Source organism: Channa argus, chromosome 11, assembly GCF_033026475.1.
Source record: "Channa argus isolate prfri chromosome 11, Channa argus male v1.0, whole genome shotgun sequence".
Lineage (NCBI taxonomy): Eukaryota > Metazoa > Chordata > Actinopteri > Anabantiformes > Channidae > Channa > Channa argus.
The window spans coordinates 1,744,689-1,772,250 of record NC_090207.1 but is presented as its reverse complement, the minus strand read 5'-3'; the positions used below and the strand labels follow the sequence as shown (position 1 = coordinate 1,772,250).

The window sequence follows — 27,562 nt, the reverse complement described above, 5'->3', positions numbered from 1 at the left end:
ACTTACTGACTGTTCAGGTCTCATTTATTTAATACTGACTCTGGTATTTTACCATGAGCCACATCATAAAAAGCACTGCCCCCCCCCCCCCAGCAAACAGACACACAAGTGTTGTAAGCTAAATATATGAACCAGCACTGCTGTAACCCTGATGACTGCCCTGTTCCATTTAGCTGTGCCAGGATTCAAGAGGTGGAACCAGCCGACATGAATGGAATGTGACCAGATAATAATTCTGTAGTTTTTGATTAGTCCAAAGTAAGTCCCAATGTCAAAAGGACAGGCCCGTCATCATGTGGGACTTGTCCTGCCTTCTATACTCTCTTCATGGAGCTGAATGTTTCTGTGATTAACTGTGAAACTGAGCAGTCTGCAGAGCCAAATACTCAGGAACCACTGATGCATCCAGTTCAGCCTGAGCTCTGAATGATTTCCAGTTATCTTCAGTGCGTTTGCTGTGTGTGTTTCTCTCACCCTGCTATGTTTCTTCCCAATTTAGCAGGTGAGCTGCCAGAGTCCTTATGCAATCACACAACCGCACAGTGAGCATGTCCAGTGTACACTTACAGAGTCCCTGCAGCTTTGGTGCTCTGTCAGACAGATGAGCACGAAATACAAAGTTCATCTGCTTCAGCAAAAAGCACACACCTTTAAATCAGCGAAGATCCGCAGGCCCGAGAGCCATGAAAAGGAACAGAACAGCCATAGGAAGCTACAGGCCCAAAGTGTGTGTGTGTGTGCAGTGCAGGTGCACACAGCTGTTTCACAACTGCAGCCAAGTGCATTTGCTTTGGCTCAGAATCACACAGTCGGCAGTGGAATGAAAAAGTCAGTGCAGAAACGCCACAAAGAAAAACGCAGTGTGTCAAAGTTTACGGAAGTGCAAGTGTGTTTGCAGCGAAATGTATCTGCATATGAAAAATAAGTAATGTGGGCCTAAAGTTTTCATCAAGGTGAATAAATGTCTTTTCATTTTCACCCCTGAGTGATGTAGGACGTTTTCTGCTTCAAGCTTTTGAAATATGTCGTTGCAAACTGAATATTATTAGGATTCGGACTGTTGTTCAGACAAAACAACACATATGAAGACAGTTTTCATTGCTTTTGGACATTTTATAGACAGTGCAACTAATTGTGAAAATAATCTGTAGATCAGTCCATAATGAAAGTTATCATTTGGTGCAGCTCTACGTATTTGAATCTGACATGTAGTGATGCAGCAGTAGTTACACTGAAGCTACAGTACGAATCTGACACGAGGTCACAGCCACCGGTAAAGACCCTGATATATTTCATACAATTAGTTCCAGTTTAGCAAAACACTTGACTAAATGTCAAGGCTGCAGATATTTCTGGCATTAATGACAGTGGGAATGAGTTGGTCCCAGATCCACGTTACAGAAACACAGTTTGTTGTGGATGTTTGTCTCGTGGACTTTGCAGGACCTCAATACTGGAGCATTTTCAGGATGTTGGCAGGACTTCAAAAGGTCTCAAAATAATTATGTTGCTGAAACTAAATCTGGTAAAATAACCCAAGCAAAGCGTTTAGGTGGCACTTTATCTACGGCTGCAGAAACTATGTAAAACACAATAAGACTTGCATATATCTGCACAGTGTGTATCTACAAGTCTGTGTCACTGACATGACAAACTGAATAACACACATTAAACACACACTGTGCATGTCCAGCCTCTGCAGGGCCTCAGTTACATAACACAACGAGGCACATTCCAAGATGGGGAAGAGCAGCTGAGCACTGAGGGCGGGCACGTCGCCCGACACACCGATTTAAAAAGGAAAAAAAACTAAATGACAATGCTTAGACTTTAAACTTGCAAACACCCCGATGATGAGCTCAGGAATCTCACGTCCCGTCTCGCTTAGGCTGGCGGTGCAGACACATTCAGGACACAACTGGAGAACAAGCTGCAGGAACGTGAAAACACTACACGACTTGTTAAACTCCCTTTGATTTGGATTTGGGGAATGTGGTGACCTCCCGATCTTCTTCCATCCACAGCTTTCTACAATCAGTCATTGACTGCAGCAGAATGGAAGCTTAGATTTAGGTTTTAAGGACAGTAGATTTATGTTCTTGGACGAACTATGTGAAAAATGTGGGCACAGAGAGGCCTTTGTTTTACATCTGTTTGTGAAGTTTACATCTATTGAGGAAAATGTGATTTTCCTCAACAGATGTCTGTCATCAATGTGTCTGTTTTTTGGATAGTTCCAGGCCATTGTTCATCATTTCTGAGTCCCTTTGCATCTCGTTCTGCTCATTTTTTTTCAGTTCAACTCAACAACAAATGTGAAAAGTAATGTCAGGTACTTAACAGCAAGTCAAGTTCAGAAAGATGAAGAGCCAAGCTCGTACTTGTACTACTGCTGCTGCTTTTACTGCGAACAACAACAACAAACGACATCCGGAGTGAGATTTCCACAGACCCTGCCCCGTCTGCCTGCAGCGAGTCTGGAAGGTAAGAGCCAGGTGATACTGATGATGTGTAGGGATGAGGCTGATTCAGCCTGTAAACATCTCCGACTCAGAGAGGAAGGTAGAAAACTACTTTACATAACAGGATAAAAGCTGTGCTCTGCCTGCTCCTGAGGTTTTCTTACTACAATTAATATTAATATTTATAATTATTGTTAATAACTGAATAATTACTTAAATTAATAATAATAAGACTAAACTACTAAGTAAGAAGACAGTCCAAGCCTGAACATCACATTATCAACAGTTTTGTTTGTTTGTTTGTTTTTTACAGAAATGTCGATTTATTATGAATTATTTACAGGTTAGTCCAGGAGACATGACTCGACCTTTTTTTTTTTTTTTTTTAAATCAAAGCTGTTTAGGGCACTGGACTAATCTGCATCCCCAGCACACAGTACCGCACTGGAAGAACCTCTAGACAACAAGCAGCTAAAACCACCAGCACACACCAGGAAGAACAGCCACACGCCTTCAAAACAAAAGCCGGCCAGCGCACACGTGATGGGAATTGTTTTAAACCGACCAACACGCTGCATTTGTTAAACTCAACACGAACCTAAACGAACACCTGAAAGTGACTATGGTGTGTTTTAAGTTCAGTGAGTACGAGCTATAACTTAATACAACCTCATTTAGCCCCATCATTTTAATAAAATCCATCCTCTGGCCAAAGTTTTACGTGAAACGGATCAAATTCTCTGCTTGTTGCCATTAAGCCTCACTAACGGGATACAATGATGTAATATGCAGTACAGTGAAGTTATTAAGTATTTCATCTTTCAGAAACCTTTTGAATTTCTCCTGATGAAAGCAACAGGCTTAACAATCTGTGCAGCATAAAATATTCTCCCAATTCATCCAAGCTTTTATTTTGTAGCGGAAGTTCCATGTGTCATTCCCCTGAACCTGACGCTGATGTAACTCTCGTGTGTCTTTCACTGTGGCATCAATATGGTGAAAACCGGGGGGGGGACGGGGGGGGGACGCAGGCCGCTGCTGTGACACCCATGTTCGGTTTCTCCTGAACCACCAGCACATGTTTGCTATAGTCTAAACCCCGTCATTTAACCCACAATCCACCACGTTTCCCGCGGCACAAACGGGCCGCAGCGCGAAGAAGATGAGGATGAGGATGTGATCCAAACACAGAAACCGAGCAGGCGCCATCAGGCCACCGAGCAAACGATCAAACAGTGAAAAAGGTGAATTACGAGCAGGCTGCCCCCCTCCCGTCATGTTTCCCCTCCTCCGTCCTCCTCCGTCGCTTCCACCTCTCACCTCAAACGTTGCGCACTCACCTTGTCGTTGCTTTGTCGGCAGACGCTCACTCGCCGGTAAAATCCTTGTGTGGGCGCAGTAAAAACCGAGCTGCTGGGCCGTTAGTCCAGGACGTGCGGGGACGTGGTATCGTCTGGGAGACAGAGACAGAGCGCGCGCGCGCGCGCGAGAGAGAGAGAGAGAGAGAGAGAGAGAGAGAGAGAGAGAGACAGAGAGAGCATCGCAGGATGGGCTGGGCCGGAGCGGCACGTCAGCCTGAGGTCACAGCTCGGTCCCACACTGGATTATCTCACCCAGCTCAGGGGGGGGGGGGGGTTGGAAGGGGAGGGGAGGGGAGAGGGGAGAGGGCACAAATGTGAAGTAATCCAAGTTGCTCATTCCACTGACAGATGATGGAATGAATAACGTGTTACCGTATCCACAGGACAAACAGCTGTACTGCCCCAAAATACCACAGGCCCATTTACTCAAGTACTGTTATTCATTTTACTCCACCACAACCTTTGAGCCTATGACTTTGTGCAGATGTGGATTCAGAATTTAACAAATTAGCCTCCCGGACGATTCTTTCCCACATTTTCACCTGTGTAAGTACTGAGTACTGGGTTTGTGTACTTCACTGCGTCTTGGCCACCAGGACTATTTTCTGATTGGTTGGTTTTGAAGGTCCGTGCTGCCTGTGTTTACGAGCTTATGGGTTCAGTGGAACTGATGCACAACAGGCTGCTGCTGTGACAAAGTGGGAAACTTTGTGCTTTCTTTTGGTGAAATGAGGCTCAATTCTCACATCAATGTGCAGTGACTTTATCTCGGCACAGCTTCTCCGATAGTCTCCAATTATTGATTGAATTATTATTTTTTTTATGATCACAGATTGATCTAGAACTCACATGACTTTCATACTTAAAGGTCCCTTTGTCACTCAGCGCCATCTGCTGGCCGTCTAATGTTTTTCTCTCTCCGAAGAGCATTCAAGGTTACTGCTAAACACACACACACACACACTCACACACACACACACACACACACACACACACACACACACACACACACACACTAGGCCCCTGCCTCTCACAGTAACTCATGTCTGTGATCAAATGCATTTTTAAAGATGGCAGTTGTTGATATGCGACAGTAAGTGTGAACCTCCTGATCCAGGCCCCCGGTGCCCTGATCGCCGCTCCAGCCCTAATACTGGTTTTCATCCTCCTTCCCAGTTTAACCCTGCATCCAGCGGAGTGGATTCAACAGGATGGTTTGAGATAATGCAGGTTCTGAGGAAGGCGTCGGCTGAGCGGAGCCAGTCTTAACTGTGATGGTAAAGGACGTCCCTTTAGCCTCAGGCTGTGGTCTGATTAACAGGAAAAGCTCTGCCTGAGGCCACAGGGTCTGAAATATCAGCATTGTGTTTTAGATGGGGCTTAGAAGAAGTCTCCTTCTTACACTGCACAGTCATGTGGAAAAGAAAACACCTTCTGGCATCACGTCTGCCACGCTATGTCCAAAATCATAGGAATCTCCTTTCCAGAAGCCCCAGAGCTTTGTTTGTACGCTTAAATATTATAAGGCATCCGACCAAAAAACACAACCCGCAATAGTTTCGTTTCCGCAAATGTTTGATAAGTACGAAAATCCTGCACAGTGAAATGTAAAACGTGAGACAATGTTTTTTTCAGGCTTCAGTTGGAGAGTTTCAGTTCACTTTACATGGTTATGAAGTTGCTTTCTGAACTTTGTTTCATTTTCAGTCTCGATTTCCTTTTTTCCTTTTTGCACGCGTTACTTTATACTAAGCATAATCATCCGTTGCTACACATATTTTATTATAATACTTTGACTGAACTGAATTAAGTGCTGCAGAGAGAATCATCATTACTGTGAATTGGAATTCACTGAGGTACATCAACCCAAATGTGGTTTTTAATCCCACGTCCTTATTAATTCAATCTACTGTAGAAAGTACAAGGAAAGTTTTAATATTGTCTTGTCATTTCCTGTCATACATGAACATTTTTAGTCACAACTTATTGGTGATCAAGATGGTAATATAATGCAGCTATAAATTATAAATTGAATGACAAACATCTATAATAGACAGTATGAAATCTTAAAATTGATTTTCATGTCATACATCGGACTTGAGTTTACTTGAGAGACGCACAAAAGCTTCCCGTGAAATGAATATACACAGTGCATGATCGATACATAACACATGATCAGTTTTTCTTAGAGGCCAATCATTATCTAAGAACAGACATTTCCTTCTCAAAATGTAGGACCATTTAGAGCAAAATGCATTTCCTGTTCCGTTTGTTTGAACTTACAAAGCTGGCAGATCAGATGTTCGTATATGTCCGGTTTTCCAAAGTACAGTAAAGATAAAATGCTGCATCTTCTGCACATTCCACAAGCTCTGGCTTATTCCAACACAGGATATACAGTATGAGACATGGCTTTGTGCTGCTGCTCTGGGCCACTAGATGACACCAAAGCCAAGGATTTGGACAAAGTCTAACTTGTTGCTACAGTTCACTGGAATAAATCAAAATAAAAGCTAATTGATTTACAGTCACTTATTATAAAGGACTATGTGCAAAATGCTAAAAAAGCTGAGCAAGACACAGAAAGGGCAAAACAGAAGTTTTTATCTGTTCTAAATGTTCATTTGACCACAAATTTGCATCCTAAACGCTTAGACGATCTCCTGTGTTTGGGGCCGGTGCAGCTGGTGCAACTCCAGCCCCATTAAATCCACCTGTTTTCAATCTGCCACTTAAGAAACAACAGCTTTCATTGGTTGTCAGAGGAAGATAAAGTCATGGAATCGCGTGACTCTGCGGAAGGAAAACGGTTGTGTCATTCGAAGACTGTGGCAGCCAGACAGAGTTGTCTCAGCTTGCATCTGGTCCCACCTGGCTCCAGCCATGGGATTCCTGTCACGGTACTTTCAAGTGATTGTGTGTCCTTCAGAAAGTTTTTTTTGTTGTTTGAGTACCACTAAGACTGCTGTCCAAATGTGGCTTTCCTTTCTAGAGTGGTGCTGTTATGGCTTCTCTTGGTTGGAGAACTTCAAGCAAATGTGCAATGTAAGCTTGTAGTAAAGTCTCGTTCAAAGCTGTTAAACTGCAGGGTTATGTTTCAGTATATGTTTCAACCACTTGACTTGACCTAAAATGATTGACTGTAAATGTCTCCAGATCCTGGATCTGAAAGTGAACAATGTTGTATTTGTTTTCAGCTTCCTACCATGACTTTGGAAATCCTGATGCTAGTAAACTTCAAAAGGATTCCAGTGATCAGTCTTGGCCTCAGCCAATGCCCCACGCACGTAGGCATTGGCCCCGTCCCTGGATGCGGCCCCAACCTCAGCCACAGCCAGAATCCCAACTGCAGCCCCAGCAGCAAACCCAGCCCACAATGCTGTTACAGTTGCAATCGCTATCCCAACCCCAGCCAGAATCCAGGCCCCGGCCACCGCCAGAATCCCAGCCGCAGAACCGGCCCCCGCAAGAATCTCAGCCGGAATCCTGGCCCCAACCCTGGCCCTGGTTCCAAACATGGTCGCCGCAAGAATCTCAGCCGCAGCCGGAATCTTGGCCCCGGCCCCCGCCAGAATCCCTGCCGCAGAACTGGCCCCCGCAAGAATCTCAGCCGGAATCCTGGCCCCAACCCTGGCCCTGGTTCCAAACATGGTCGCCGCCAGAATCCCAGCCGCGGCCCTGGCCCCGGCCCCAACCCTGGACCAGGCTCCAACCCTGGCCTCAGCTGCAACCGCAACTCCGTTCCCTGCCAGAATCCCAGCTGCAGCACCGGCCCTGGCCCCGGCTGCAGCTGCACCCTCTTCCTCAACAACATGCCCAACTACATAGCTATTGGTACCGCAATCCTACATATTACCCAAATTTAAAACCAGATATTACTGCCTTTCAGTCAAACTTTCAGGCTCCTTATGTTCAGTTGCAGCCACAGCTGCCACTGCTCCATCCTCAGCCCGAACCTCAGCCACAGCCGCCTCAGCCTGAACCTCAGCCCCATCCTCAGCCCCAGCTGCCACTGACCCATCCTCAGCCCCAGCTGCCACTGCCCCATCCTCAGCCCGAACCCCAGCCACAGCTGCCTCAGCCCGAACCCCAGCCCCAGCCGCAACCCAGGCCGCCGCAGCCGCAACTTCAATTCCAGCCACATGGCCAAATGCATAATTACTGGCACCACATTCCAAAATACTACCAAAATGTGAAACCATATCACCACATTGAGTTTCAGGCCCCATACCCTCAGCCCCAGGCACTCAGCTACCTGCCTCAGTCCCCACTGCTAGGCTATGTGGGTCAACCCCTGGTGCTCCACTCTCATCCTGTGGCTGACAAATCTCAACCTGATATGGCCAAGTTTCATCCCCAGTTCCCGATGCCAGGCTCTCAGCCCCCCGTCTATCGACTCCATCCCCACTATCGCAAGTACTCTCCCGGGGACCCATCCCAGGTGCCCAGGAGGACCACTGGTATTCATCACTCTTCCTACCCTAACGGGGGACCAGATGCATCCAAGGTAGGTTATCATTCTGATTCAGTTTCAACTGATGAGTTTTGGTTCATGAAGCAGGGTTTTCGTGGCACTTTTTAAGGTCTAGACAATCGGTGTTAAATAGTTGTAGTTACAGGCTGAACTGAGATGTAGATGCCTTATCAGTGTAATATGCTTAGTTCAACACTGTTCTTTGTCCTTTCAGACTTCAACTGATGAAGCCCAGTTGACTTAAAGATAAAAATAAATATTTTTTTCTATCTGTGGACTGGACCTCACTTTCTTTAGTGGCGTGAAACATTGACCATGTGCTGTAGGCTATAGTCCAGTTGTAAACTGTTTAAATTGTGCCTTTTTTTTAATTTTGAAAGCTGAGTTTGAATTCAGACGGTAAACGGTGTAGAAAAAAAAAACTTTACGACAGCAAGAAGTCAACACAATGCATTAAAATGTAGTTTGGCTTTTTTTTTAACTAAGGTAAGTCAAGAAATTCAAAGTCCTTCCCTGAATGGACATTTCATCAGTGCAGACTAAAAGCTGAGCTAACGTCAAGCTGGTGCCAAATACTACAACAGCTACGCTCACTTTTCTGTAGTGTTGGATTTTTAGAACATGGGCTCATAAATTAAAAAGTTTTCATTTTGTCATAACTGGAAGACTCCTTCTCCTGTGTAGAAGCAGTTTAGCAGTCTTATGGAAAAGTAAATGTAAAGTAGAATTCATGGCAGCTGCTGTATTGGATTGCATTAAATTACACAGGTCATAACGTTATGGCTGATCAGTCCACTACAAACATGTATGTAACGGTGTTTGGTTGGATCATCGTGAATCGGTAGAGAGGTGTTTGCAGATTGGGGTCATTTACGTCCAGGAACAGTAATCTCTCTGTAGTTGAACTGAAGACAAAATTCAGAGGTGGCCGCTCTTTGACAATAGTGTTTAGATTTTTTTTTTTTTTCTTTTGAAAGAACCAGTTAAAAGATACAGGAAATGAACTCGACAGCAGTAAAAACGGGCACAGAACACACAGGAAGTGACACAAAATGACTTACCTGTACACATGGGTCCGACTTTGTGTCCACAGGTATCACAATTTTCTTTGGAGAAGTAAAATACATTTTGTGCTATATTTCTGTGGCTTATTTCATTAAGAGGTTGTTGTTCCATCACAGTAAGGAGACTGACTTATTATTAGTGAACATGTATGAAAAAACACTTTTAAATGATAAAGTGATTTGATTTGACATGTCTGACTTGGTAACATGTCCTATGGGGAGACAGGACTTCTTACCCCTTCAAGTGTCACACACACTCATTTGGTCTGTTTAAAGTCTGAATGAACAGAATCTACCAAAACAGACAATTTGTCAATTACATTTTCAACCAAATAACTTAAAAATTTAGAGCAGAGCTGTGTCCTCTGTCCTCCCTCGTTAACCCCTTTGATTCCTCAGTTTGCTGTTGCTCACAACTTTAATTAGATTTTAGTGTTAAAGGTTAAAATCCTTCTCTTTAAAACATTTCACTGTTTTTCAATTTCTACTTTGACACAACATAGTGAATTTATATCGCAGACAAAATTGTCGCACTGCATCATAAATTGTCTTTCCATGCACAAACTTTGGCAAAAAGGCCTTTGTGCCCAGCCAGGGAAACGGAGACACAAACCAGCCACGAATTCCACTGTTCCACCATTACGTGTCATTAGTCCATCTTTGTCTCTTTGGGATAATATTTGTTATTCACCATGTAACCATTTTAAGGCATCGTCACCATCTTGTCGTGCACAGTTACCATAGTTACAAATTCAGCCTGAGAGGAGTCTAATCTAATCAAATCCAGTGTCTCTGCCACAAACTACTTTTACAAGGTTAGAATTTCCCAGCTTTTAGGTTGAAACTGGCAGGTGATAATTCTATTGTTTGTTATTGAGGTCAAAGTGGGTAGTGGAGTTGTACTGGTGTGGTTTTTGTTTTTTTGGCCACCCGATTCAAAATGAATGAGGGGGCCGAAACATAAGAACCACCTCTTTACATAATGCATAAGAAATCATAACCTTGTTAAAGTATAATTCATGGCGGAGCTGCTGCTGCTCTTGGGTTGCATTCAATTGCACACGTGGTCATAATGTTATGCCTGATCGGTGGCCGTCACACAGAAATACGACAGAGGAAGTCAGTACCCGAAGGCAGCTCGGACAAACCACTTCCTGTGTCACAGTAAAACGGTACCGAGCTGCAGGTGAGACTCACGTCGCGCTGCCCCTTAAATTGTGTCTTTACTCTTTCTGCTTCGGTCCTCGTGACGTAACAAGCAAGCGGTTGTAACGGTAACTGTTACGCTAGTTACTCACCGCAGGCTCGGTTTTCTCTCCAGAACCAGAGCAGGTAGCGAGGTCCAGAATACGCTTGCGTCGGTTTTACGCTCACGTGACCCTACGTGGACAGGGAGCACGTGCACCTACAGTAATACTGCAGTTACAGAGTACTCGTAGGATTGTCACGGTCGAGCTTGTGCAGCACTTGTAACGTTAATGTAACTCTGCTCCACTTATTTCATGACACCTGTGGTGACGTTCATCCCCAAGTTTTCCAGGTGTTTCATGCACATGGCGTTTTTTGTAAGAGCCTTTGATGGACAGCTGGACAGCTGCGCCAATAGAGAGGGAGGTGGAGCCCAGTAGCCTCCACCTGACAAGTTCATTAATGAAAACAAATACAAGTACTTGCCTGTAACTACTCTACTACAAATATAAGTACTTATTCAAAGCTCTGTTTTCTCCGGGCAGCGATGACAAGTCTCCAACTGCTTGCGAAGGATGAGATGCTGGAGAAGTTTTTAGATGCTGCAGCCAGAGGAGACCTGAGCCAGGTGTCCGCGCTGCTGACCCACATCCCCTCGCTCCTCAACCAAGCAGGATGCAGCGGCTGGACGGCGCTGATGCTGGCCGCTCGCAACGGACACTACCACGTGGTGGAGGCGCTGCTGGCACACGGGTACAGAGAGCAGACACATTGGCAAACAAATGCATTCAAATTGGTTCTTCTTGGGTTAAGTGTCACTTTAAAGCTGCATGATTTGGTTTACGGCCACAAGGGGGCAGAAAAGCTCCAAGGCAAACAAACAGACACTCAGCCTCAACATGCAGTATTTACTTACTGCCTTGTGAAGCAGTTCTTATATTATTAGTTTTTAGTTTTTGGGCGGGGCTTTAGAGGCCCCTCCTCTAAAGGCGTTTGATTGCCTGGAAGATGCCATCTAAGATCAGGGTAGAGTGGTGGGAGACGGTAAATGTGTCTCTTCCAGTTTCTGATTGGCTGAACGCACCTACTTGTTCATGAAGTTAACATGGCATCTTGTTTTCCATCAGCCTTTTATTTTCTCCTGCCAACAGACGCTGCACAAAATAATGAGGATGAAATAACCTTAACGGGATAAACTCGTTTATATGTGTTTGTCCTGTTAACAGTCACTGGGGTCATTGGGCAAAAGTCTGGGTGTCCCCAGTGTGTCTGTCTGTATAGGGACGCAGACTCATTCACACCTAGAGACATTTTAGTCACCAATGAATCACTGTATCTAGACGCATCCCTTTGGACTGTGGGAGGAAACGCTCACAAGCACTGGGAGAACAGGTGGAGTCGGAACAAGGCTGTGAGGAACCCAACGCCCAAAAAAGTGGCGACTCTGTAGGTTTTAGCAGAACAGAGTAGGAACTAGCAAACTGTAATAATGTAAATATAGTAGTAACTTGCATATAGTTTTCAGAGTTGGAGCATCTGATAATTTCATGGCCACTTTTTTAATTTAATTTTAATTGCAGTTGAACAACCTGTTCTCCCTCCAGTCCCTGGAGAGATGGACTCACTTCTTCTGTAACCTTTATCCTTCTTTCTGTTTTCAACGTTAAAGCTGCGACAAGTTCTCAGTGAACAGTTCCTCACAGACCGCCTACGATATTGCCAAGTTCTGGGGCCACAGACACATCTCACACCTGCTGAGCCAAACGGACGACGGATCCCGGCAGGTCCTGCCAGGCTGCGACCTAAGACAGCAGGAGAACTACTTCAGCAGGGAGACGCTGGAGCGGCTGAGCTGCAAGAGGACCGACAAGGTCTGGTTGGAGGAGAAACAGAGCGATCCAGAAACCGTGTACCTCCTGTTCTCAAACCTCTGCCCAATGGTCAGCAGCTCCCAGGACGATGATGAGACAGCGGTAGGTGGCTGATTTAATTTGGAGCTTCTGATTTATCGACATGACAAACCTCCATTTCACAGTGTTTTTATCACAAATGGCTAAATGATAAATCTACCCTCAGTCCTGGATGGCACCAACGTTTCCGTGTAAACTCCATTTAACAGGAATCCTCTTCAGTGAAGTCCTTTCAGCCTCGTTACGCTCTCATTTAAATAATCCAACGTGCACAACTCATCTTGACGTTAACAGTGAAATGCTAAATGGAAAAAGTATTAAAAAAAACTAAATTCCCTCCTGTGGCATAACTTCATGCACAGGAGCAGTGTTCAAATTCTCTGAATATCTGCCCTTATAAAAAAAAAAAATAAAATCATGCATCTACTTTTAAAATAATTTTCAAGTAATGATAAATAAGCATTGAAAAAAATGACCTGCAAGTTGCCCTTTGAATCCGGGTTCCGACAGCGTAGCCGAGGAAGTGGTCAGAAAAGATGGTATGTGGAAAGAATCTTGTATTCATCATTAATAAACCTACGTGTGAAATCCATTTGGGGAAGACTTGACCTGGAGCATCATCAACATTGGCTCTGAATCTATGCAGCCTTGGACAAATTACATTCGTAAGTTTAATGTGGTCAAAGTGTCTCTGGGCAGGACACCGAAGCCCCGGCAGCCCGTCCCCACCCCCAGCTGTGCAGCGGCGGCGTAAAAACTGATTTACATCACTCATTCACAGGGGGAGCTAATTTCTGAACGCCAGACAAAGAGCACCTAGAAGATTCCAGGAGAATTGAAAAAGGAAACTAAGGGAAGATTATTACAGAGACGTTTTTACCTATGAGTTGTCTCATAAGCTGCGATGCTTAATTTTACAGGGTGAGGCCAAGCTGTGTCACTTCAGATATGAGGCAGTTAAGGACCTCGTTGAGAAGGCAACGACTGTGCTCGTCTTCCTCGGAGTGGAGAAAAGGAAAAAGCCGCCCTCTTCTTCCTCCCTCTCCTCCTCTCAGATGGGGGAGGTTGGCCGGGAGCCTCCCGCTTGGTTTGCCATCAGCACAGATGAAGAAGCAGCTGAACTTCTTAAACGCAGCAGAGAAAAGAACTGCTTCTTCCCAAAGACGCCCAACAGAGACCTGCTGAAACTCAGCGAGGAAGAGGCTGGTGAGGAAGATTGTTTTTCTTCTTTTGTTGCCGTTGTTCCCAGAGGCATCGCTCTTCTGTCTGAAGTGCAGCAGAATCTCATCTCAGTGATCTGCATTTGATATCCTGCTCCTCCAGGTGTGGTGGCTCAGGCTCGGTCGGTGTTGGCCTGGCACAGCCGCTACAGCTTCTGTCCGACGTGCGGCAGCAGCACCAAACCGGAGGAGGGAGGATACAAGAGGAGCTGCCTGAACTCCACCTGCAGGAGTCTGCAGGGGGTTCACAACACCTGTTACCCCCGAGTCGGTACGAAGCTTTTATCTACAATGGTTACAACTAATCAGAGCTGACGTGATTGTTCAGTTCATAATCAATTAACTGACATTTAAAGTAATTCTCTTAGCCTGCAGCCACATATTTTAACGACGACATAAGTGATAAATGTACTGGTTGTTCAACTCTGTGAAGTTTGAGCGGTTTCGCTGCTGGTTGACATTTTACACAGCAGATCACGATTACAGTACAGATAACACAGTTCAGTGGTATTAAGCAACTTCCTGAAATAGTATTTTAATATTGGCTGGACTGAAACTTAATAAACCGTCTGTCTGGTTTGTGTGCCGTCAGATCCAGTGGTCATCATGCTGGTGATCCACCCTGATGGAAACCAGTGTTTACTGGGAAGGAAGAAGATCTTCCCGGTCAACATGTTCTCCTGTCTGGCTGGATTCATAGAGCCTGGTAACTAGCTCGTACTGTACTTTAAATATACTGTACAAGTGTAGCGAGGTCCCTAATCCCACCCAGATGTCTGACAGACTGATATTTCACGCTAAAGTGGGTCTTGGGCTTGTCCCTGCAGGGGAGACGATCGAGGACGCGGTGAGACGGGAGGTGGAGGAGGAGAGCGGCGTGAAGGTCGGACCGGTTCAGTACGTGTCCTGTCAGCCCTGGCCGATGCCCTCCAACCTCATGATTGGCTGCCTCGCCGTCGCCTTATCGACTGACATCAGAGTGGATGAGAACGAGATCGAGGAGGCTCAGTGGTTTCCACGGCAACAAGTACAAATATAACCATCACTAATATCAATAAAATGAATTGGTGTCAGCGCTGAATGAATTTGTTGTAATAATTACAAGCCACAACACATGTAACTACCAGTGATAACAATAGCAAATCCACAGACACATGGTACGAATCAGGAGTGTTGATAACGTGGTAGTGATGTGTGGGAGATGATGCAGAGCCGGAGAAAACAGCTCTTACAATATTGAGATTAAGGCAAAAACGACGTATTAGTAGCTAAAGAAGGTGCCTTGTCTTTATTTGTTCAGGTGATTGACTCCGTGTTCAGAGGAGTCCAGAAAGGCTTGACGGTCCCACCCAGACAGACCATCGCCCACCAGCTGATCAAACACTGGATCGGCATGAACTCTAACCTCTGACCTTTAGCGCGTGGCTTCCCCATCGTTAGAGCGAAGCAGCGGGCAGGTGACGCTCGTTCTGGCTCGTGCGTCGCGTCAGAGGCCACCGTGCAAAAGTGAAGCTTTACACTGTAAGTTGTTAGATCACATACAGATTTTATTGACCCAGTTTGATAGTTGACATCATTAAACTCAACAATACAGCCTGTTAAAGCAACATTTTAATGTGAAAGCATAATTTCAAACATGTCAAATGTAAATACTTAAAATCTCACTAAATAAAGTTAATAATGACAAGTGGCCACTGACTGACATCTGTAAATTGAGCTTAAATTGCATAATATTAGGAACTTGTCCAGTGCAAGTTTGTATCACATATATACATTTCCACATTTATGGAAGGTGCGTGTTATATCCCAAAGCTCAGAAGCAGACTCCTGGTTGAGCTGGCGAGTAACGTGTATTCATTCAAGAAATGCACAGTTTTGAGGTACTTTTAAAAATGCATTCCCGCCTGTCGCTGACCTAAAGTGCAGTGCTTTCCTCACTGGCCCCAATTTCACGTAGCGTTTTTGCCGTAAAGCAGCTGTTTGCTATATAATCAGCCTCACAGATCAGAGCACAACCATCAGTCTGTTCACTTACTGATTCGGCCCTAGTGTAAGAGTTCACCACATAATCTCCCTCACAGATCATCTGATCAACACAGCTTCTGTCAGTGTTGGCAAAGAGTTGGTGGATAAAACACTTCAGCGCATCCTCTGCCTGTTGTGACGCGTCACAGTCGAGCAGACTACGCTCTTCTTTCTGAGGAAGGCTGGTCTGAGGCTGGGGTTGATGCTCTGTGGTTAGGGGACTACTGAGGACATACTCAGTGTCCACCCTGATGTCTGATAGTTTGAAGATGAGCTCCAACAGAGAGCTGCCTTCATGCAGGTCCTCTTCTGATGGAACCCGAGTGTTTGGCCTGAACGATATGGCACCTTTTACCCCGAGCACCTCCGCTTCCTCGAAGTCCTTGATATCCAGGATGTTTGTGTCCGTAGAATTCTGTTCAAGTGAATAATAAACAGTGTTGGGTTTAAACCGCAGCATGCAACTTTCTCTGCACGTAGCAGAGTTGTGCTTTCAAAGTTATGTCGTCGTGCAAAGCTGCTTTGGAAGACACACGTTTTTAGGGGAGTTTGACTCCACTGACCAACTGGAGAGCAATTCAGTGTTTTCAGCTTTGATCAGGGCTGTGCAGAGCACAGAGGAGGAGGAGGACAGGTTTTCATCTATGGCTCTGGTCTGTGTTGTAAATTGATACGAACACTGTAAAATGTTTGTCTGCTTTCCCTAAATATAAATCTCTGTTTGCTTCTAGCTGTAAAATGCCTCCAGTTTTCCAGCTTGGAGCACAAACCCGAGTCACTGGTTAGAATTTAAAAATGAGTGAAGTCGCCCTCCTAACTTCAGTTGCACATTGTAGCTTTAATGGACATTAGTGTTGGTCACAAAGTTAACAAAGATTTGTCTCACAAGATTTAACTTTATCTCTGTATCTCACGCTGATAAAGGTGGAATGTGATTTTGTGTTGAAATGGGTTTGGCAACATAAAATTTGACAGGACATGAAGAAAGTCGCAGACAGTGATTTCTAACTGGAAAGAATATAACGAGGCTCCCGGCTGTAGACGAAGATCCGAGGCCGCTGACGTGATCTTACTTATAAATACTTTTGGCTATTAAGTGCTATTTTCTGTTAAGGTGAGCTGTGCATCATCTTCATCTTCCTTCGAATTAAATATAAGGAGAAAAACCCAGAGTTTAAGAGATGTGTAATGTCGATCTACCCTCTCTGTTTTCTACACACATCTATTTGCACATCTGCCCGTTCTGGAAGAGAGACGCCTCCATTTTGACGTCCACTTTTTTCCCGTAAAGTTTTTCCTTATGCAGCTCAAGAGTCGAAGGAAAGAGGATGTTATATGTCGTATGAAGAGTGTGATTACCTGGCGTTTTGGGTCCATCAGCCACTGACCTATCATGCTTCCCTGAGGGCTGGAGATGTGCGACTTGTACCTGCTCAGTAAAAGTTAGTATCAGTAATTTGTAATTTATAATGAATCAGATTTTAGCAGCTTTTTTAAAAGAAAAAACAACAATCAGCAAGCTTTATAAATGTGTGTGTGTTAACTCACACAGTCCTGGACAGGATGGAGACGATGAACACAGCCACAGCCAACAGCAGCAGAGGTATCGCTGTAGCCACCACTGGGACTTTGTCTGAGAAGAAATCAAAAATCCATTTGTGGCTTTTCTGAAGGGATTTTTTTTCTCCACCTGAAGTTGGTGGGAAACAAAAATCTGACTTTTTCATAAACATCTGTGAACCTGCAGTGGAAACATCATTTATCCTATTGGAATGATTTTCAGATGTCATTTCTCAGCATCGTGACAAAGTTCAAATAAGGCTAAAAAGACCAAAACACCAACAACAGTTTTATTCTTAAGATAATATAAATTATGAAAATGCAGATGCGCTTCGTGTTTACAGCACATTATAATGGACTTAGATGAACGTCACGTAACTGTTTACTCATCAGACTGAATGGACTGATGGTTACAGGATTCATATCTGCTACATTATAATAAATATAATATTTATATACAACAGTATAATTATTTGTGTTTTAGTTCAAAAAGTGTTGATTATTGTTTGAAATTTTTATATTCAGCATTTCAGGTTGTAATTTATGCTCATTTCATGATGTGAGATTTGTTAACGTGGCTTCTCCTGATATTCACTGGTTTCAATGTTTTCTACACACTGACATTATTAAATGACACTGTGGATTGAGAGTTTTTCCTCAGAGGAAACTCACCAAAATCTGTTCTGACTGGGAGGATGATTGTGGTATCATTGTCCGCCAACAGGTGAAGGGCATATTCAGTGCTGGGGATCAGGTTGAAAAACGTGTGCTGCCATTGGTCCGGCCACAAAGTCTGAGCTGGACAGAGAAAAGTCATTGGAAATGCAGCAACAGCTCTGCCATGACCTGATAGATCTGTGTTGTGGAGATCAGGGCCTCCCACACTCACAACATCGTCACTCATCCAAATGAATTGATGATACCAGAGGTTTAGGAAATCTGATCATCTTTTACATCAAAAGTTTTGCAGAAATGAGGGAATTTTTTTTTTTAAAAACTTCGCTTTTGACGTTCACTGCTAATTAAACACAGTAAACCTACTTTGACTCTGTGAGCCTTTCAGCATCACGCTGTATCTCTCCACCCTTTTATTTTCGACCTTCCTTAGCCACGCCCACCCCACAGTCACCGTTGTCATGGTAACTTTGATCACATGCAGGTTGTGCGGCTCCATCAGAGCTGAGAAAACACAAACGCACCACTGTAGCTCTTCTATCATGTGTTTAGTGACTTGAGAATGGAATCGTCCTGCAGTAACTGCTTACCTCCCTGCTTCAGACTGGCAGGTAGCGACCGAGCAGATCCACACTGTTGCTTGTAGACTGGAACCACACTGATCAGGTACGACTTGCCGTCGTCGGCGGCAACTGTGAACACACCATAAGTGAGAGCTTCAGCTAAACAATTTGAAACTTTCGCTTTTTATCAGCTCAAAGATGCTGGTTGGTTTCCGGATGAGCTACCTGTTTCACAGGATTTCTGTAGGATTAAAGTCAGGATTTTAGCTAACTGACTGAGCCAACCTCAACTATTACCTCAACAAAACCAACAGCCTGTCTGCTAGACAGGTTCCAACTGCTCAAGGAAGCTTTACCCTTAATAGATACATTCATATTAGATATCATCAATCTATCTTTAGAAACAGGCTATGTACCAAATTTTCAGTCAGGATTTAGAGTTCATCATAGTACAGAAACAGCACTGGTAAAAGTCACCAACGATCTTCTCATGGCCTCAGATAATGGACTTATCTCTACACTTGTTCTGTTAGATCTTAGTGCTGCATTTGATACCATTGATCATAACATTTTTTTACAGAGACTGGAACATGAAATTGGGATTAAAGGAACTGAACTAGGTTGGTTTAAATCTGATCTATCTGATAGATTTCAATTTGTTCATGTTAATGATGAATCCTCCATGCACACAAAGGCTAGCTATGGAGTTCCACAAGGCTCTGTGTTAGGACCAATACTTTTTACTTTATATATGTCTCCTTTAGGCAACATTATTAGAAAACACTCCATAAATTTACTGCTATGTTGATGATACCCAGCTCTATCTATCTATGGAACCAGATGAAAAAAAAATAAATCAGTTAATCAAGCTTCAAGCCTACAAGACATAAAGGCCTGGATGTACCACAATTTTTTACTTTTAAACTCAGACAAAACTGAAGTCATAGTATTTGGGCCCAAAACTCTCAGAGATATGATGTCCAACCATATTGTTACCCTAGATGGCATAAGTCTGGCCTCCAGTACTACTGCAAGGAACCTTGGAGTTATTTTTGATCAGGATTTGTCCTTTAACTCACATATAAACAAATCTCTAGAACAGCCTTCTTCCACCTACGGAACATTGCCAAAATTAGGAGCATCCTGTCTCAAAGTGATGCCGAAAAACTGGTCCATGCATTTGTTTCCTCTAGGTTGGACTACTGTAATTCCCTACTTTCAGGATGCCCCAGTAACTAAAGAGCCTGCAATTAATCCAAAATGCTGCAGCCAGAGTGCTGACTGGAACTAGCAAGAGAGATCATATTTCACCTTCACTAGCTTCTCTCCATTGGCTTCCCATTAAATGTAGAATAGAATTTAAAACCCTGCTTCTTACATATAAAGCTCTGAACGATCAGACTCCAGATGGCCGCCCACCCTGAGCCTGGTTCTACCCACTAATAATGTGGACTTGTGTTCCCAAAAACAGGGATGTCTTACTAAATGTGTTCTCCCACAGTTTCTAAATCAGTCTAGTAACTCGGAAAGTGAATCGGGAAGTGATGATGTTTTGCTGCACCTTGTATGGGAACAGAGGCGGTGGAGCCATCCACTGTGGACCAGCCGCTGGTGGACGCATTCGCCTCACCGTGCCACTGAACATTAAAATGACTGACAGGTGGGACAGGTGGGATCTTCCATTTGACCACGAGGTCTTTGGAAGAACTGGAAACCCACATGTTTGTGACTGGGGGTATATCTGCAGGAAAAAAAAGGATAATTAGGGATTAAAATGATCGCCTGCATTTTCATGCATCACCAACACAACATAATCGGTTTTATTCTTTCATCATCAATTAAAAACAATTCTTGGAGACACGCTTTTTCTTAGAAGAACATTTTGCTTCGCGCAGAGTTTTATCTGAACATCATATTGCTGCTCTGCTGTGATAAGGATAGGAACGAAAACACACACAGGATGTTGCACAAGTAGAGAGCACAAGATTTGAAGTTGATCATATCAGATTAGAAACTGAAGTTTGATCATCTTAAACTGAAAAAACAAAAACTTTGTGTGTGTGTCTGTGTTAAGACTAAAACTGATGTCAGCTGTTTGGTGGGACATCAACACATCACCAGGCCATAACCCAGAAAATAAAGTTTACGTTTAAAAAGGTTTATAATGAGATGTCTCTTATCAGTTAAACTATGCGACAACATGCAAGTTAAACTAGACCAGAAATGAAACTAAGCCAGAACTCCCCCCCCCCCCTCCCCCTGCTCTGCTTTGCTCTTCTACCATCTGCTGCACTCCAACACGCTCTTCACAGCGCTTCGGGTTTTAGTCATTATCAAATCACGATCATAAACAAGGTGCAAAAACAGTAAGAACTGAAATTGCCTGGGGGGGTCAGAAGGTTGAGCCTCATTAAAAAACAGTCCCATCTGTTTTGAAGTAATAATCTGCTGACACTAAAGTTTTAAATATGTATATAATGCAACTTTAATGTATTTAACAATGATTTATAGATTGGTTTTAGCCCTGGGTTGCCAGGTTGTGGAAAATCCTCCTCCAGAAAGTCACATCTATCTTATTAAATCATTAGTAAGACAATAACAAACACTTCAAGATGTAGCCAGGAGGAGCCAGGTATCGAACTGCTGACCCTGCAGCTTGTGAGCTACAGCCATTTCTAATACGCTGCACGATTAATCGTTTTTAAATCGCAGTTTAACCAGAATGGAACTTTTCACTTCCTGTGATTCAAATGATTTTCTTTTTAAAGCTACAAGAGTAAGAGACGTGTCCGTGCAGGCTTTAAATGGAGAGACCTGCCCTCCACCGCCCCGCAGAAGACAGACGAGTGGACGAGGACAGTTCAACAGCGGGCGCTGCCGACCGTAGCGACAGTGGCCAAGGCCGAAGCAAACGCCAAAGCCGACGAGCAAGAGACCGAACAGGTAAATCACAGCAGCCGTTTGGGTCATTTAGGTTTTAAATGAGAGGACGTGCTGCGGGAGCAGGTGTTGTGCTGAAGTGATCACACAAGGTCACACCACAGAGGTCCTGCAACATTTGAAAAGCCCCTCCCCATCGCAGCGGTTCGACCGTCTGTCTAATGTCTGAGTCTTTGTGCACATGAAAGGGACAATAAACACTTACAGTTGCGTCTCTGTGTGTCAATGGTGAGCTGAGCAGCAGGTCCATAGCCGGCCATGTTGAAGGCTCTAACTGTGACGTTCCACTCCCCCCCCTTCACTTCTAGGGACGCTGACACCTCTGTGACGTAAAGAATGAATTCGTCCTGCAGCTGCTGCTCCTTCACTGGCCTGTAGCTCACCTGGTATCCGAGGACGCGACCTTTGGCATCGCCGGAGTCCAGAGTCTGAGGGGGTTTGTAACCAGACACTTTAGAATCTGGAGACTGTGGTTCTTTTACTAATGCTTTATATGCTGAAGAGGGAGGCCACTGGATGCACGGCAGATCTGACCTTCCACATGAGATGAAGGAGAAGTCGTCCACTGGATTCGCTAGCGTCGTCCACTCTGTAACACACATCTGGAGACTTCCAGGGCACTGGCAAAGACAAAAGCTCAAAATTAAAAGTGAGCGGCTGACGGTGCCTCTGTTTTTGGCCTTGGTTGAGTACAGGTCACTGGTTTATGGACGGTGGTGCCAGTGTCCAGTCCAGTGTTCGGAATGTAAACCGTCTGCTACCTCTCTCCAGCGTCTTCGCTATGACTTCAGAGCTCCAGTCACTCCAGATGTTGGACCCTTCACTGCAGCTCACAGCAGCTATGTAGTCGTTAAACGGCAGCAGGTCTTTGATGGTGTAGTTCGTCATGTGAGGTGGATCTATATCAGGAGGCTGGACACAGAAACAGCAAAGCAAAAGAGTTCCTTCAGAACTGTGACCATTAACCTCCTTTAAAACCAATTTCTACATCCTTACATTTGGTCTGAGGGCAGCAAAGAACAACTTCAGCCTAGAAAAACTGTGCAGTGAAAGAAGATTAAAAAAAGGCTCAGGAGATATGTGCACTTTCAATCTGTGTGTGTTCTACACAGTCGCACTGTGGCGGTGGACATAGCATTTAGGGTTTTGGGTTAAAGGGCCAAATATAAATTGCTTGACATATGACACGGGGACAAAAACCACATCCTACTACAGTTGGTGGTAATGTTGCCTTAAAAGTCAAAACATTTTACTCTGCTTATTTTTGCGATGCACTTTTGTTCGTAGATCGATGCCGATCTTGTTGATGCTGATGCTGATCAATGAGCGGTTTTGTGGGTTGAAAGTGTGTCTTCCACTGATAGCGGTGTTGGTGGTTTGGTGGTTTGATGTCTTGTTTAAGTGTCTGTGAATAAATCTCACCTGCCGTGGGGACACAAACTGAAAAGATCGAACCACCGGCAACACGTGCAGGATTGTGAAAAACTTTATCATGGGACCAATGCGTTTTGGCCTGTAGCCTTTATCGAGGTCATCGCCGCTCATGGTGTGTGTGCGCCGACTTGTAAGTTTGGAGAAAAGCATCTGCTCCACGACTAAATGTCCCTTTGCACAGGACACGTTTGAAATAAAAAAACCCCGAATGTAGTAATTTTTTTTGCCGTTTCAGTATCAGCGGCTGAAATATGTGAACTGTGTTGTAGTACACGGCTGCACGACTGAACCTGATGGGGAAGTTGAAGTTGGTGCTTTTTCACCACTTTTTTAAACAGACCCTGTGTGTCCTTCTGTGTGTCCTTCTGTGTGTTCTTCAGTGTGACCTTCTGCCCAAACATATGTAGCAGTGTTTGTAGCAGTGTTTTGTTCTTTTGTTAGACCCTGGATGGAGAAGCATGGACAACATGGACGGGAGAGTCTCCACAGGAATATGAAGGGAAAATAACTCACAATAACTATCAAAGGTACCTGTGGGTAACATTCTAGTTACTGTATATAATCCTCGTTGTTACGACATGTCAGTAAATATTAAACCTTTTTTTATCAAATAATCTTGAGAAACATGACTATGACTGCTGCTATACTTTTACGTGGATGTGACACTAACCTCAGACCATGACTCAGTGTCGCTGGCTCTGTAGCGAAGTCGACAGCTTCTGTAATCACCGCTTTCCCAAGACACAACAACAGAGTTGTGAGTGGAGCCACGGACAGTCAGATGAGGTGCGGAGGGTCTGACTGCAGAGAAGAGACAGTGGGGGGGACGGGGACTGTCATTAGCGGGTAGTGGAAAAATCATCAGTCAACAACACTCTCATCTCTGAGTCACTCACCTATGTCAGAAAGAAACACTTCATGAAGCCTGGACCAGATCTCAGTGTCCATGTCGTAGTTTTTGACCCTGACTGTTATGTTGAGGATGGAAGACATGGTGAGGACAGCATTACAGGAGTAGATTGGTTGGCTCCTGTAGAAGAAAGACCGAGGCATCAGCTCCAATACTTTTACCATGAAGTAGCTTGTGAACATGTACAGTGGTACAAACAGTCAGTGTCCACCTGCTGAAGACGAGAGAGACGTCAGACTCTGTGTGGCCGTCTGTCTCCTGGCTCCAAGCACATGTCACAACTTTCCGAGACCCGAAGCTCTCATGATAACAGGACATGTTCAGGGGGTCTGCACGAAAACAAGCAGAAGATCGGACTTAAAACACGCCCCACCTCTTGTCAGTGCAGCAGCTGTGCAGCCTGGACAGTTCTCCAGTCTGTCTCAGAGCCAACGCAGACAGACAAGCATTCGCACTCATTAACCTACCATGCATGTCTTTGGACTACAGGAGGAAACCCACCCAGGCAGAGTAAGGCCACGGTGGGCTGGGGGTGCAAACCGGGGACCCAGATGTAAAATCATCTAAATGATTCTTTGAGTCTTGATGTCCTTTTAAAGGTGGAACGTACATTTGCTCAGTGTAAGTTCTGTATTTCCGTTTGCACTGCTTCAAACGTCCACTTCACCACATTCAGTGTGAAATAACTTTACTTCTTACTGCACCACATTTATTTGATGGCTTACTGAATAGTGCTGTGTCTCTTTAAGTCCTATGTTCCTAAGGGAGAGAGGACCTGCGTCTGTCAGAGCCCAGTTGGTCCTTTTCGGATTATCCGAAAAGAAAAAGACTAAAAAGTATAAAGTCGAGATTTCTTTATATTTTTGTTGTTCCTATTCATCTGGACACAGAGCTCTTCTGTTTTTCAAGAACTAATGAAACCACATCACGGCCGCAATGACAAACACGTTTTTCTTCCGAAAAGTATTTCCACAGACTGCAAACATCCATCATGTCCTTTCTGTGAAAACTCACTGCACGGTGCGCAAATAGCGGCTTGTTCTTACACCACCAAATACATTTTTGTGAGGAAGGAAACACCCATCGATGTGTGTCACTCAACCACAACCACAACAACAACAACAACATCAACAACAAAGCTCCATGACACAGATGCATGAAGTCAGCTTCTGGATTCACACAACAAAAACATGGAAAACCTGCAGCCGATTCCTTTAAATGCTGCTTATTTACAGCATATAGTTCACGGCATCAATCACACAGATCTTCCGCAAACAATCCATTATTATCTAAATGTAGCTGATGAAACTTACGTTAGATGATCTTAAATTAAAGACTTTACTTTAAATATTCAGACAAAAATAAAAGCCACACAGTACGTGGATACACCTCTACAGTGATGGTGTGTGTGTGTGTGTGTGTGTGTGTGCACGCTCACTCTGTACAGATGAAGGTGGTCGAAGGTCACAATCTTTCAGTTTAGTGACACACACTTTGTTGTCCTCTTCACACAGCATCAGATTGGAGTTATACACCTTCACTTCTGATTCACAACACACACAGAAACAGAGCGTGTGACTTTCACAAATGACACCAAACGTTAACTTGATCCGTTTCACAACTTCTGTACCAAATTCGCACAGAAATGGAGATGTATCACCAACTTTAGTGGAATGTTTTGCAGTTACTGATAAGCTGGGCGACGGGATGAAGACCCAGATGTAAACTGACACACTAGCTAAATGTTGACTTAAGGAGAAAGTTGAAGCCCTCAGAAAAACAGAAAAATCTGTGGCTGAACTGCAAAGAAACGCACAAAACATTAAATAATGACTCGACACACACTAGAGGTCTGTAATGGCATCGCTTGCCAGAAACCCACAGACCTTTTCTTGCAACTTTAACTGTGTAAATAATTCAACAAGAGCAATTAAAGTAGGACTATTGTAAATTTAGAAATATTACAATAACACAACATATGGCTTTTATTGTAAAAGATGTGGGGGCTACTCACCGTGAGAAGACACACCGAGGAGACTCATCGTTGTTAGGATGGCAAGGGGCAGCTTAAAACATAAAACATCCATGTTAACTGGCAAAAATCTTCATTCTAAATTAAAAAAAAAAAAATAGTTAATCAGTTTTGTCGATGCACCATTTTACATCTGAGCCAAGTTGATGGTGTTCAGACAAGGTGTTACCCTGTTCTATCTCTGTAATGCATGTGAAAGATAGAAGGTCAACACAGGAAATTGCTTCATGCCTGCGAGTAACACCCATCGGCTAAATGTCAAAAATTAAATTTCTTCAGAAATGGTCAGTTCTAGTGACTTCTGGTGAAACAGAAATGACCTAATAATGAAAATATGCAGGGTGCAAGTGTTCCACTCTACTTTTAGCCATGTAGCAGCAAGACAGAAACGTTAACATCTGCAAAACAGGAGGTGTGCAATGCAAATATGATACCAGATTACAATCATACAGTGCAGCACATGTCACCATCATCATCACCTCCTCAGTGTGAAGGAAAAGCACAAATCTAAACCCTAAAAAAAAAAAAAAGATGAAAACTCTTAGTTCTGAGGAGCAGTCAAAATGTCCGCATGGCGCCATTGAAACACAATCAGTCCTAAAAAAAAAAAAAAAAAATAGTAAAGACATGAACAGACACACACACACACACAGGGTGACACCAGGAAATTAGTCAAACCCATTTGTTCCTTGTTCATTTTTAATTTCTTTCAAAATCAAATTTCAGCTGCTCTCTGCTCATTTTGTTTTCTTGTAGAAAATGCATCAAAAACAATAAAGCCTCATACAAACATTTAAAAATGACTTACAGCAAAAAAAAAAAAAAAGGAGAAAGAAATGAAAGAGAAATTTCTGTACAAAAACTCTTCTGTGCAGTGAAATTCAGCAGTAAATGAACTTTTCTGAGCACATTTCCGTAGCCACACGAGGGGAAGACTGCACTGCTGCTGCTGCTGTGCACAAACACAAGTCTGGTTTCTGTATGTGAAGCTTATTCATGCGTTTTTACCGTTGAAACCTTCTCTAATGTGACGATAATGGATGAAAAACACAAACCAATAACCCTTTAGCCTCTTTAGGCTGAAGACGCTTCGTCAGCAGTGGTTCTGGCCTGGATACAAAACAAACAGTTGCAGCAGAAAGCGATTTGAGCCTTTACAGGACCATGTTCAGTTGTTTGCTGCAAATTGTGCACCAGCTTATTTACACGTGCACGATTTAAAGAACAATACGATGCTCACGTGTCCCAGACGTCCTGAAGCATTTTTGTTTTATTACCATGAGCAAGGTTAGTAGTGTTAGACAAATTATAATGCGTGTGAATAATCTTCACGATGCACCTTGAGATAATGAAGCACGACAGAAGAAGCATGTTTGGGACACTTCTCATAGCAGCTGATATTTACAATTGATCAGTTTGGATGCAAGTGTAGTGAACGTCTAGAGATTAAGTGGTTTACAGCCAAAACCTTGGTTTCTGCTGTCTGTGTGTTTTCAGCCTGGGTGACCGATGCAGACAACACTTCAGAGGCGTTGATGAAGTTAAGGCAACGATTCTTTCTCACTAAGTGGTTACAAAACAGCTTCCAGCATCAACAGCTTGTGCTCACGTGTTTCATAGATGGTGATTAACCAACAGCGATTTCTTTCTTGCATCATCATAAATAGATAATTAGACAGTTTTATTTTTTTCCTTTATTTATTTGACATTATGTCCATGTTCTGTGATTTCTGTAAAAAAAACA

At 43.8% G+C, this 27,562-nt stretch overlaps 3 protein-coding genes across 12 annotated transcripts in view; 1 reads left to right on the top strand and 2 right to left on the bottom strand.

Annotated features, from left to right (window-relative positions):
• The window catches only part of rusc2 (RUN and SH3 domain containing 2), a 34,082-nt gene extending 30,066 nt beyond the window's left edge, over positions 1 to 4,016 (bottom strand). The window contains exon 1 of one of the 2 annotated variants that reach the window (XM_067522498.1): positions 3,803 to 4,016. The gene's annotated coding sequence lies outside the window, so the exon portion shown is untranslated. The remainder of the gene's footprint in view (positions 1 to 3,802) is intronic. The other variant, XM_067522499.1, reaches the window with a different exon arrangement.
• Positions 1,725 to 15,371, top strand: nudt12 (nudix (nucleoside diphosphate linked moiety X)-type motif 12). Of its 6 annotated transcripts, none has more exons than XM_067522512.1 (8): positions 8,312 to 8,330; positions 11,095 to 11,302; positions 12,219 to 12,522; positions 13,380 to 13,665; positions 13,783 to 13,950; positions 14,272 to 14,385; positions 14,507 to 14,706; positions 14,980 to 15,371. In XM_067522512.1, the coding sequence occupies exons 2-8, from the start codon at positions 11,097 to 11,099 to the stop codon at positions 15,088 to 15,090; spliced, it is 1,389 nt and encodes a 462-aa protein (XP_067378613.1). In that variant the 5' UTR covers positions 8,312 to 8,330; positions 11,095 to 11,096; the 3' UTR covers positions 15,091 to 15,371. The 6 variants fall into 6 exon arrangements, with proteins under 6 accessions (XP_067378616.1, XP_067378615.1, XP_067378613.1 ...); XM_067522509.1 differs by lacking the exon at positions 8,312 to 8,330 and adding an exon at positions 10,479 to 10,547; XM_067522510.1 differs by lacking the exon at positions 8,312 to 8,330 and adding an exon at positions 10,560 to 10,693.
• LOC137136796 (interleukin-6 receptor subunit beta) lies at positions 15,206 to 27,486 on the bottom strand. Of its 4 annotated transcripts, XM_067522507.1 has the most exons (16): positions 25,988 to 27,486; positions 25,801 to 25,896; positions 25,225 to 25,329; positions 23,998 to 24,115; positions 23,773 to 23,906; positions 23,547 to 23,677; positions 22,204 to 22,354; positions 21,977 to 22,062; positions 21,648 to 21,870; positions 20,064 to 20,243; positions 18,530 to 18,631; positions 18,306 to 18,443; positions 17,937 to 18,062; positions 17,253 to 17,337; positions 17,064 to 17,133; positions 15,206 to 16,119 (listed from the first exon to the last, which is right to left on the bottom strand). In XM_067522507.1, the coding sequence occupies exons 2-16, from the start codon at positions 25,871 to 25,873 to the stop codon at positions 15,595 to 15,597; spliced, it is 2,247 nt and encodes a 748-aa protein (XP_067378608.1). In that variant the 5' UTR covers positions 25,874 to 25,896; positions 25,988 to 27,486; the 3' UTR covers positions 15,206 to 15,594. The 4 variants fall into 4 exon arrangements, with proteins under 4 accessions (XP_067378608.1, XP_067378609.1, XP_067378606.1 ...); XM_067522508.1 differs by lacking the exon at positions 23,998 to 24,115 and having other exon boundaries at positions 25,801 to 27,486; XM_067522505.1 differs by lacking the exons at positions 25,801 to 25,896; positions 25,988 to 27,486 and having other exon boundaries at positions 25,225 to 25,779.
• Positions 27,487 to 27,562: the final 76 nt, after the last annotated feature.

Excerpts from the sequence above, each read along its gene's own strand:
- nudt12 (XM_067522512.1), top strand. The coding sequence starts at position 11,097 with ATGACAAGTCTCCAACTGCTTGCGAAGGATGAGATGCTGGAGAAGTTT. Across the intron at positions 11,303-12,218 it reads GAGGCGCTGCTGGCACACGG|CTGCGACAAGTTCTCAGTGA; the intron begins GTACAGAGAGCA and ends TCAACGTTAAAG. Across the intron at positions 14,707-14,979 it reads AGTGGTTTCCACGGCAACAA|GTGATTGACTCCGTGTTCAG; the intron begins GTACAAATATAA and ends TTATTTGTTCAG.
- LOC137136796 (XM_067522505.1), bottom strand. The coding sequence starts at position 25,609 with ATGTTTTGTGCGTTTCTTTGCAGTTCAGCCACAGATTTTTCTGTTTTT. Across the intron at positions 24,116-25,224 it reads ACCACCTTCATCTGTACAGA|ACCCCCTGAACATGTCCTGT; the intron begins GTGAGCGTGCAC and ends GTTTTCGTGCAG. Across the intron at positions 21,871-21,976 it reads TCCTTCATCTCATGTGGAAG|ACTCTGGACTCCGGCGATGC; the intron begins GTCAGATCTGCC and ends AAACCCCCTCAG.